Raw genomic sequence first — 12,366 nt, 5'->3', positions numbered from 1 at the left:
CAGTTGAAATAACGTTTTGCAACTCACGCCGGACACGGTTGTAGGCACGTGGGACAGCTGTTTTGGTGAAATAGTAACGCCCTGGCAGTTCATATTGGCTGTCGATTGTGGTTATAAGGTCTCTGAAAGATTGCTTTTCAACAGTATTAAAAGACACCATTTCTTTGCATATGTATTTCGTCACTGCGTCAGTGCAAGTGTTCCACCTCGCACTGTCCCTTTTATATTTTGTGCATCGCGCAAATGCACCACTTATCGAAGGCTGTGTTTGTGTGTCAGGCTTTTGTGGTCGATTTTTTTGCCGCTGGACCCATCTTGGCTGCTTCATTTTTGTGGTGTGCTTGAAGATGTGCGTGTAAATTCGAAGTGTTACCTCCGGATGCTGCAACTTTCATCAGGCAAAGTTTACAGGTTGCCTCGTTAACGTTTTCAGGTTCCCTGTTGGCATTTGGTTTGAATCCAAAATATTTCTAAATAGGTGCTTTTGCATTTCGCTTTGAAACCAGATCTTCCGTCATCCTTTGCCAGTTAGCTTGCCTCACTCTCCTCACATGATAAATGAAATCGGACACCTGCTGCTTCACTGCGGCGCTCGTTCCGCTTACGCTAAATTACGAAGGCACGTAGTCACGAACTGAATTAGGTGCTTTATTGCTATAGGCTAAAACTTCAATACGATGGGGACGGTGCCGGTGTTCAAGTGCTATGATCGGTAGGTGGGTTAAACACCGTGTATCACCGGTAACACCGACTATCGCAACAAGCCTAGCGGCCGCCACCAGTCCGCCTGCAAGTAAGAGAGAAAAGTTAAAGTTAAAGGTGCCATATGCTTTGTGTTCCAGCGAGCCTCTGAAGGAGGAAGGCATCCAACAAGTTACCTGTGCAAGTACTCGTCATATCCATTGCTGCAAATCCACCTGCAAGTAAGAGAGAAAGTTATCATTAAAGGTGCCGTGTGATCTTGTGTTGCAGCCCCAAGCCCGCCCACAGGAGGAACATTATAGACCCGTATCTGAAGGATACCCACTGTGCTCACTGCCCCGAGCAACAGATTTCTGCCTCCAGGACAGCGAGGGCGCCACCAATAGAAGAGACCCCAAAAGGCTGCGCCCCCCCTTCTTCCTGTGTAACTCCAGGCCAGCAGAGGCCCTTATTTTAAATCCCCCTCCCTTTTTCCTTCCCCATCCCTTCTTTTTAAATATTTAATAAAGTTTATTTTAATATTACTCGTACCTTGTGTGTCTGGTCATTGGGGTGGCTTTGGGAACCTCCTCGAGGTGGAAACTAGGAAGGGGCGTGACCCTTTAGCTATCTTGGGTCCGCTCCGACCTGTGACATAAATGTGTTGATAATAACTCATTTCTAATGGGCAGGTCCCACCAGCCTGTACTTCCTCTTTCACACCTACTTGATGTGCATCATGCTTTGCAAATATCATAGGTGATATATTTGTGGTCTCTATGAATGTACTGAATAAATCAAATGACACGTGGTGCTAATTGTTCACTTGGTTTTTAAACCTTAAAACTAGCATTAGTTTAAATATTTTGATACTTAACTAAAATAATAGAAGTAGTTTGTCAATTATTTGAGTGTATCTATCTGTATGATCACACATCTTGTGTTTGAACAATCTCTGTGTTTGAAGCGTATCCAAAATAAGACTGGGCCTACTCCCCAACAAGTATATGGGTATTCCAATAAAATAAAGATAGATAAAAAATAAACAGGCAAGCATAAAATAATCCAGATATAAAGATATATAGGACTGTTTAAAATACTGGCAAGACCACTGCTTGATACTTTTTACAGTGTGATGAGATCAACATTCAGGTGTAATAAAGTCCAGGGGTAAAGACGACCCCATGTGGTGAGCTTAAGGAATTGCAGATATTAAAATGATACATCTTTATTTCAAATAATATTTTATATAAGCCTATGCAAAGATGGTGGAATTGCTTCTTTCAAATCTCTTTTTTTTTATAAAAAAAATTCAAATTTGTGACATGTTTGGCATAAAAGTTGTTATTATTAGCTTGTGTTAAGTAAATGATAATAAAACTGCAATGAAGTTTTACCTGATTATCTCAGTTGTTTACTATCCAAAATTGAAAAACGGTGTTTTGCTGCAATTTCATGACAGTGAGACACGTTGACTTATTGATGCTTGATGCTCAATGCTTTATTTAAAATCAGTTTGTGAGAAAATCAGAAATTCAACCATTAAACACACACACAACCACAAACATAAAGTTTGTGATGAGTACAGTGCAGTTGTAAATTGTTGTTTAATGAGTTGTTAAAAGATGACAGTTTGGAAAGATAAAAGAAATAATAGCAAGCATTTATATCACTTTCTTATGCAGAATTCATTTAGGTGGTAGTGATACTATTTCCTTGATCCATGGAAGAAATGCAGAAATTTGCATATAAACATTATGCTGATGAGGATCGTTGCATCTGTTTATGTCGCATACGAAGGATGTAACGCCCACCGCAATGTTGTCACAAACCAAAGGACCTCCTGAATCCCCCTGTTAAGAATGTAGACACATTATTAGCAATTATCACTATTTATGGCTTCAATAAAGCATAACATAATCTATAAATCAGATGTCAATGTTTTACGTACGAAACACGATCCTCCACTGCCATATACACACATCATCTCTTCAGCTTTATATTGCAGTCCCCATTGAGCAGCACAGTCAATGTCATTCATAATCTTTATGTTTGCCTCTCTGAGGGTTTGACTTATAGGGACTCTATTAGTCACGTATCCCCAGCCTGCAACACTGCAATCAGTGCCCACACTGATCTCCCCAGGTGTTTTTGGTATGGGAATCGTCTTGATGTTGTTGTTTAGTTTGATTTTCTCATCCAGCTGTAATCCAACAACACATTCATCTTTAGTAGACAGAAGTTAGATGAGATAGAACTACATGTGATTATATTGTAATTATGTATTGTGATGCTTGGATAGCAATATTGAGTGTAGTTTTTTTTACCTTCAGAATCATCAGGTCGGCCATGAAAGGTGTGTTACTATTGGTCTTGTATTTTGGATGCTTGGTATAGTTTCTCACATTAATGCGGACATGGTTTTCCTGTCTCTTGATAAGTTATGTGCACCGGCCACAACTGTCAGAATCTCAGTGCTGTGGAAAGAAAGAAATCTTATTAAACAATATATTTATTTTACCTGTATCGGTTTTCTTTAGAAAGGTCTTTTCATAAAGAGTGTTTAGGGAGAATAGAAGTCATGGTGTCATTTATTTTTTATTTTTAACCAGGCTAAAGTCTCATAATCGGATAATAAGATTAGGAGCATCAAAATTTGATTTCAATCTTTGACATCAGTTTATTTTCACAATCTTCTTTACATTTATTTTATAGAAACAGCAAATCACTAAAAATAACTTCAGAAAAATGTATATTTCATAATTTCATGATGTTTCTGTGTTGTAGAGTAGTTTTTTATGAGAACATTTGAATATATCTGAGATTATGATTGTTATGATTGCAGCTCAGACTAAATGAAACCTAACCTGTCTCTGCAATGTGCAGCAGTCAAGACAAACTGATCAGAAATGAGGAATCCTCCACAAATGTGTCTCCTATTATTCTGAACAGAAACCATGTAAGGTCTGGAGTGAGGTTTTGATACATTGCCATTCACTATACGCACATTGACACTGGCTGAGAGAGAAATATCAGTCAACTTAATCAGAATGAGAAACATCTGAATAATGCATCACCAAATGGAAATGTGTTACACTTTATATACAGGTGCATTTTCTGATGCAACGCTCATTTGTTAGTTATGATAAAACTGAATAAAATGGACATTTACAGAGTAAAACATGGTATTAAATGAATATGCTGTTTATTGAATCTTACCAGTGAAGCTCAGGTTTGGCAGCAGAGAGCCCAACAGGAGCAGAGAGATGATGATGATCATGATGAAGATGAGATCTGACTGATGAAACAGTGTAATATATACTGTAAGGGTGGGGTGGAGGCATCAAGTTGACGCTTCCCTTTTTTCTAAACCTGTGGCATTAAAAGTAATATCTTTACATGTATGAATGACCTCACCAGATGTAGTGCTATTGTTTAAAATGCATAAATGTATGTACAGTTTAAAACTACACATTAAAAAGTGGCAGGCTACTTGAGGTTCAACCATTCACTCATGCAGATTTTCTGACTCACTTGCACATTATCTGATTTACACTCAGTTTGAAATTGTAAAAACTTTTTAACACAGTAATGTTTTGAGAATAAAATATTTTCCTCCTTTAAAATATTTATGCATACACAGAATATGCACAGTATATGTACACATACATGTTCGTGTGTGAAATTCCTCTTTAGATTTGTACATCCTTTTTACTAAATGGTTATTTTGGCAGTGGCCAATCATTTGATAGCTGTGTGCAAGTAAAAATAAAATTTTTAGAGGAATTTAAATAATTCTGAATAACTTGATTTCTTTTGCAAGAGATGTGTGATGTTTTGTGGAGGTTTGTGGTTGTTCATGTGTGTGTAGTTTAGACAAAATGAGCTATAGTTTCAGAAACAGTGTGTTAGCAAATAAAAAAAGTTTATTCATTTTAGTAAATTTTTTTCCTAATTTACTAAGAGAGACTTGATGGTTATTAATATTAAAAATGTGAAATGTGTTAAACACACACAAGACCTGGATTAAACGTCTGCATTCTGAGGTTTCTTTTATTTAGCTCATGGGGTTTTCAGATGTTTTTCATAATTCAATTTAGGTGAGAAGAACTTAAGAGAAGCTGCTGAGTTTTATTTGATGGCATATTTACACACCAAACCTTATTCAATACAGTAATGGTTTTGCATTAAATAATGTTTATCTGTGTATTTTGATTGTACTTTAAATTCCTTTGAAGATGTTTTAATAATGGGGTTAATGGATTACTTAAAAAAATTACTTCAATTGGTACTAATGTTTACATCAGCCTATCAAATGTTAGCCGTTTAGCATAAGTACTTATAAGTACTTATAAGTACTTATATTTACAAAGATTGTGTGTTACATAAATCTTTTTATCAGTCTGGTAACAACATGCTCAGGCTGCCGGTCGGCATTGGAATGTTAGCCATTTAGCATCGCGTATCACGGGTCAAAGTACTTATATTTACAAAGATTGTGTGTGGTGTTACATAAATCTTTTTATCAGTCTGGTAACAACATGCTCATGCTGCCGGTCGGCATTGAAGCCATTTAGCATCGCGTATCACGGGTCAAAGTAATTATATTTACAAAGATTGTGTGTGGTGTTACATAAATCTTTTTATCAGTCTGGCAACAACATGCTCATGCTGCCGGTCGGCTTTGGAATGTTAGCCGTTTAGCATCGCGTATCACGGGTCAAAGTAATTATATTTACAAAGTCATTCCTTGAAGCTCAGGAGGGGAAACGTATGCCAAACGTTGTTGTGAAAGTAAATAACGTCAATTGCAATCATAATTGTAATTGTTCATTCCTTCAAGGCTTTATGTGTTTACTGCTCGGTAAATCTCTGTTCTGATGTTTACTACAAGTGATCAAAGCTTGAATGAGTGACGTTGTTCAGTTCGTTTCCCGGTGGGAGGGATCAGGTAGCACAGAGGGGCGGGATGAGTTTTTTAAAACTTACTAACCGCATCAGGCTTTCTCAACCGATTTTCAACATCGTAGACTACAGCTTTAAGTAAGGGATAATGTAGAGGCAGCCGGTAGTTATCGGGAAATAAGCCCCGACAGTGTGATCAGGACCCGACGCGAAGGGTCTTGTATCACACTGAAGGGGCTTATTTCCCGATAACTACCGGCTGCCTCTACATTATCCTGCTTATTACACGGCTACTTGCCACATAAGAAAAAAAACTGGACATGAATATGAATTTGAAACATTTTATTGGCATATTTGTTTTAAATTAACATTTTTATAATTCGCGAAACTTTGCACAGATGCATAAAATGATCGTAATACCTTATTAAGATCCTCTGCTTCATACTTGTCTTTCTCCATTTTTTCTGTTTTAGCCAGTCTTTGAGAAGTTTTAATGCCCATTCTGTATTTTTTTGTGTGTTGGCTTCGTAGCTGTCATGCTCTATTTTGTCAAGTTCAGTCTCAGTAAGCTCTCTGTGTCTTGTCGTTGTTCGTTCTTCTATCCACTGTTTAACTGTTTTGTGTTTTTGCGTACATGTTAAAATTAATGTCAAAATGTTGTGGTTGTCCAGTGTTTGTCACAAGATGGCGCCAAACAGTAATCTTTATTGGCGCGGAGCGATTTAAATCGTACAAGTAGTACCGGCTATGCGTTATTACTTTGGAGCGGTTATTATTTGAAAAGAACGAACCTGCAAATGTCTCAACTGACCTATCAAAATCAAGCATTCCAGAGAGCCGTGTAATAAGACTTTTTAAACTATTTAAACTGTTATGAGAAACTGTTATTAGTGTAGTCTGATATGAAGTCATTACCTGGGGTGCAGGAGTGCAGCAGTAGCAGTGTAGTTATGAACCAAAAGATGCTCATTGTAGTCACTGTTCAGTCCAGCGATGTGTGAAGCACAGTGAAGTCGTCTTCTGCTTTAAATACAGAGTCAAGGGACTCAGACCAGGAAGATAAAGCTGGAAATTAATCCATGCACCAAATTCAGATCAGTTTATTTCATTTAACATTGAAAAGTGCTGATCTTCAGCGTTTGCTGATTTATCATGAAGTAGCCACACTTATGGTGATATGACCAAACATACATGTTTATGTCAGCAATGTCCAATCTGTCTCCTGGAAGACCACTGACAAACCCTAATCTGATCCAGACATATCTGCCAGTAATGTTTAATCTCACAGATCTTTATTAACTGATCGAGTTTAAGAGTTTTTTCTGTTCTTATGTAACTGCAGTGGAGTAAAATGATACTGAAATAAGATAAGTCAAGATCTGATGAGATGTGCCTGTATGTGTCATGTGCCTGTATGTGTCATTTTAACTTAATTTATTTATTTATTAAGAAAGTAATATATTACTTTTTTGCATCTTCTGTATAATAAAAAAAACCTTTTTATTTTTCAGTCTATAATGTTGAACATGCTGCTAGTTTGGAGGTGGAAGCAAAACTTTTGTGATGTAAACAGCTCTGTTTCATGGCAGTGATGGTAAAATGTGTATTTGCTGGTAGCATTAAATCAATATTTTTTTTAGGTTAAAACTAAATTGACATTAACAAGACACCGAACACTGCTTTGGTATAAAGACCAGAATACATGCTTGGAAAAAAATCTGGAAGTTCTGTTTGTGTGTGTGTTGTCTATAAACAGGGATGGATTAAGACAAAAAATCAGTCGACAATAAAAAATACAAATATACTAAATAAAATAATTGAATGAATACATATTTACAATAAGCACTTAACTCAAATAACTAGGGCGTAATATTTGAGCAAGTGCAGAACCAATTCAAAAGACAAAACTGTACTGTATGTTTATAAACTTCTTGTCAAGTTTTGTGTGATAGTGAAGGAAATCCTATTGCAATCAGTATTTGAAAGTCCAAACCTAAAGGTTTTTATCATGGAGCTTTTCAGCGCCACCTTTCCTTGTTGGTTTGTTCAACCCCTTACGAAAAAGAAGTTTATTGAAGTGTGCTATAAGTATTTTTCTTTTAAACTTAAAATAAGAAAGTATACTTTCAGTTTACTTTTTATGTACTTCTCTAAAATGTACTTTAGGTACTTCTCAGAAATATACTTAAGTTGTACTTAAGTATACTTGACCTATACTGACCGAAATGTCTAAGTATATTTGGCCTATACTTGTGTACTGACATATACTTAAAAGTATAAAGTAAAAATCCAACAACGAAAGCTACATCAAGAAAGCTGCAAAAAGCCAAATGAATAGCCCTGGTGAAAAATAAATATACTTTATTGTATTTCAAGTATATTTAACTTTGCAATAGTACATTACAAATATACTTAGAAAGAAATGTACCATATTTGAATATATTGAAAGTATGCTTACAACATATTTGCTTACAATTAAACTTTTAACATATTTCAAAATAATTATAATTTAGTATATTTTCTAAAAGTATATACTTTAAAAAATATACTTGGAGTTAAAGTTCTGTGCAATTTTTTAAGTATACTAATTTGAACTTATTTTAAAGTTTATTTTAGATATACTTTATCTGTTAAAGTTATCATTATAATAATGTACTGACAGCATATTTATAAAATACATTATTTAGCATCCTTTAGAAACAGTATATTTTAAGTACATTTTGAAAGTATATGTGTACAAATGTATATTATCTTTATGGAGAATCTTTAGTGTAAGTAAACTAGTAAGTTATTAATTTTGTGCTGCAGGTATACTTGCAAGTATTCTTTTACTATACTTTTAGTTAACTAGTGTACTCATACTGAAAGTGTACATGCAAGTGTTCTGTTAGTGTACTCTTAGTAAACTAGTAAGTTATTAATTGTGTGCTGCAGGTAAACTTGCAAGTTTTCTTTTACTATACTTTTAGTTAACTAGTAGTTTACTACTCAACTTTACTTTAAGTGAACTTAACATCATTACTATAAATATAAATATATTGCACTTAAAGTACAATACAATGTTCCTGTGTATTATTTTTTTTACTTGTACCTTTTAATTGTACTTTCAATTTGAAGCTAAATCTTTCGTATGCTATCAGTGAGCTAATCAAACAAAAATAATAAATACAAAAATTATATATATATAATGGGACACTACAGTGGGACACTGTAGAAATTGTGAGTAAAAAAGGAATGTAATAATTTACAAATCTCATAAACTTATATTTTATTCACAATAGAATATAGACTATCTCTGCCCATCTTGACTTCTGAGAGACACTGCCACACTTTTTATACCCAATCATGTTGCCAATTAAGTTGCAAATTGGTCCTTTAGTTGTTCCTTATATGTACATTTAACTTTTATACTCTTATTGCTACCTGTCCCAACTTTTTGGGAATGTGTAGCTCTCATAAAATCCAAATTGAGCCAATATTTGGCATGACATTTCAAAATGTCTCACTTTCAACATTTGATATTTTATCTATATTCTATTGTGAATAAAATATAAGTTTATGAGATTTGTAAATTATTCCATTCCTTTTTTACTCACAATTTCTACAGTGTCCCAACTTTTTCTGATTTGAGGTTGTATATATATCTATATATATGACTGAACCCCCTGAATATTAACTTTCGTTCTGGACTCCATTTCCCATAATCCCACATGCCTGGAATGATTAGTCTGCCACCTGAAACTCATTGGACAGCCTATATAAACTCTCTGAAAACATTCAGTCAGCGCAAAGTCTTGATTTGTACCGGCTGTCATTGCTGAGCGGTTTGCCTGCCTGCTTATCTATCCGTATTTATTAATCTTGATCTGTTTTACCTGGTTTATTAGTACAGTATGTTTGTTGCCTGCCCTGACCCTTTTGCCTGTTTCATGACTACAAGATTTGCCTGCCTTACATTGCTGTGTTTGCTGTTGTTTGATCTTGCCTGTTGAAATATGAGTGTGTTTAATAAAAACCTGCAGATGGATCCTCAGTGTCAAAGTGCTTTGTTACACAAGCAGTATACAATAAGTAACCTACTAGTTTACTAAGAGTACACTAACAGAACACTTGCATGTACACTTTCAGTATATGACTAGTAAACTACTAGTTAACTGAAAGTATATTAAAAGAACACTTGGAAGTATACCTGCAGCACACAATAAGTAACCTACTAGTTTTCTAAGAGTACACTAACAGAACATTTGCATTTACACTTTCAGTATATGACTAGTAAACAACTAGTTAACTGAAAGTATATTAAAAGAACACTTGGAAGTATACCTGCAGCACACAATAAGTAACCTACTAGTTTACTAAGAGTACACTAACAGAACATTTGCATGCACACTTGAAGTATAAGTCTAGAAAACTACTAGTATACTCATGAGTTCACTTGCAGTACAAATGAAGAACTAATTGTGCACTAGTTATACACTTAAAGTTGACTACTCTTACACTTATAGTACACTTAGAAGTATACTTCTATATACTAAAAGTGGGCCAATTTAGTCCCAAGCGCTATTCAAGCAGTACACTTACAAGTATACTACTAGAACATAAATGGTAGTACACTTACTACATAAAGTATACTTAAAACTATACTCCAACATTACTTAAGTATAAAATGAACTTAAAGTATACTTCTTTTTGGTAAGGGACAGGCAAACTTTCTGATTTCAGATCAGTTTATTTAACTGCATTTAAAAGGAAGTGTTGATCATCAGCTTTTTACTGATCTACACTCTTAGAACGAATGTGTTAAAAAACACATTAAAGTTGATTCTGGGACAACACATTAAATGTATTTTCCTGGAATCCACCCATCTCTGTGTTATTATTGAAACAACACATTTTGTGTTACTTTTAACACAACTTGTGTTATATTTTAACACAAAATCAACACAAAGCGGCACATAATGTGTTAAAAGCTTAATGCACAAAGATGTGTAAATCCTTTCTAAGAGTGTATCCTAATAGAGCTCTGTTTGATTGAGATCAGGTGTTGATGTTCACAGTGAACTTTTAGGGGTGGTTTCACGGACAGGGATTAGGCTATGTTTACACGTGGGTGGTTATTTTCATAAACGGACATTTCAACCTCTCCGGTTTCAAAAATAATATCGTGCACACATGTCAGTTTTCAGAAAAGTGTTTATTTACACGTACCCGTGCATATATGCCGTCAAGAGAAGCTCAAGCCCACGTAAGCCAATCACCGGCTGCGCTGGTGGTGACGCGAACTGGTTCTTCATGTTGGAGGGAGGAGTTGTTGCAGTAGGTGATCGATGACGTCAAAGTACCGCGAGAGCGAGTTGAGGAATCATATATAGAGGTCTAATTTCGAATCGCTCTCGCGGTACTTTGACATCATCCGTTGCAGCGCCGCATGAAGTCAAACACGCGTAAAATTGCTGACCTCAGAGCACTCGTCTCTGCTCCTCGACATAATGGAGCAGCTGTATTTGCAAATACAAACACACGAAACGAGTTTGCACGAACATAAATGTGATCTTGGAAGCGTTCAGAGTAGCAGTCACATGTAAACATGGGTCGCACTTTTGACGTAGGTGCGAGCTCTGGCGCATACTCTGTGACGTTGCCTGCTTAAACATCCGTTTGTCTCACTTTACATGCAACCTTGCAACCGAAGATTTTCAAGATCTCCACTCTGGCCGGAGTTCTTAGAAACAATCGGTTTCAGAGGCGAGTTCTCCGTTTGCGTGTAAACGAGGGGCACAAACGAAGGTAAATCTCTCAGTTTTTAAAAATAATCATGTATGTGTAAACAGAGCCTAAGACAGGACTAGGCCTTTAATTAGGAAATATAACTAGTTTTAACAAACATGCCTTACTGAAAACATTACTTGTGTGCATTTTGAGGCAAAACAAAGGGCACTGGTGTATTTTAAGATATGTCACTGCAAGTTGTTTTTCAGTTTGGACAGCTCTGACATTTATTTTATTCTAGGACTAGTCTACCCTAGTGAAAAAATAGTATACTTAAGTACAATTTATTCACATGTACTTTAGTATAACTAAATGTATTTGTTGCACACTATATATTGGTATACTTTAAGTCTGCTAAATTGGAACAACTAATTTTGTACTTAATGCACTTTAGTTGTGTGAAAGTAGTGCTGGGGTCCAACTTGAATTGTGTTAAATATACTTTTTTTGTGCTAAAGTGGAACTATTCAAAGTATACTTAAGTACAACTTGAGTATCTACCCTAATTTTGGACAATATACAGAACAGAACATTCAAAGTGCACTTGAAATTTATTTTGATAACATTACAATTGCAACTAAATTACATTTTAATTACACTTATGTTATACTTATAATAAACTGAGGCCATACTAGTATTTTACTAATAGTGACATTCAAACACATTTGAAGCATAATAAAATTGTATTGTAATAAAACTTTGAGTGAGATGTAGTATGCTTAAGACATACTTAAAATTGCTTGCAATGACATTGGAAGTACCTTCAACTCAGACTTCTAGTGTATTTTAGGTAATATTAAAATGTGCTTAAAGTGCAATTTAATTGAACTTAAAGTGTCATTAAAATACACTTTATGCAGGCTAGGACTTATGTTTAATAGTACCTTGAGAGCACTGAAAAAATATTAGTATTTCTTCATAATCTATTTACAGTGATTTATACACCAGGATTGAACATTTGCTTTACACTGACACTTCATACAAACCACTTTGTATACAAATCTTGTGCTT

At 35.2% G+C, this 12,366-nt stretch overlaps 1 protein-coding gene across 1 annotated transcript; it reads right to left on the bottom strand.

The window, feature by feature from the left end:
* Positions 1-2,257: 2,257 nt before the first annotated feature.
* On the bottom strand, positions 2,258-3,152 carry LOC135728317 (granzyme A-like). Its single transcript, XM_065246499.1, has 3 exons — positions 3,009-3,152; positions 2,633-2,884; positions 2,258-2,534 (listed from the first exon to the last, which is right to left on the bottom strand). Exons 1-3 carry the CDS (start codon positions 3,030-3,032, stop codon positions 2,370-2,372), a joined length of 441 nt encoding a protein of 146 aa, XP_065102571.1. The 5' UTR covers positions 3,033-3,152; the 3' UTR covers positions 2,258-2,369.
* Between the last annotated feature and the right edge of the window lie 9,214 nt (positions 3,153-12,366).

Source organism: Paramisgurnus dabryanus, chromosome 24 (assembly GCF_030506205.2).
Source record: "Paramisgurnus dabryanus chromosome 24, PD_genome_1.1, whole genome shotgun sequence".
NCBI lineage: Eukaryota > Metazoa > Chordata > Actinopteri > Cypriniformes > Cobitidae > Paramisgurnus > Paramisgurnus dabryanus.
The sequence above is the reverse complement of the archived record's forward strand: the minus strand, read 5'-3'. Positions and strand labels throughout refer to the sequence as shown.

What these genes read in the sequence shown, in the direction of transcription:
- LOC135728317 (XM_065246499.1), bottom strand. Translation starts at nt 3,032, where the DNA reads ATGGCCGACCTGATGATTCTGAAG. An exon ending in CCGACCTGATGATTCTGAAG is followed by an intron (nt 2,885 to 3,008) that starts GTAAAAAAAACT and finishes GTTGGATTACAG; the next exon opens with CTGGATGAGAAAATCAAACT. An exon ending in GCAGTGGAGGATCGTGTTTC is followed by an intron (nt 2,535 to 2,632) that starts GTACGTAAAACA and finishes CATTCTTAACAG; the next exon opens with GGGGATTCAGGAGGTCCTTT.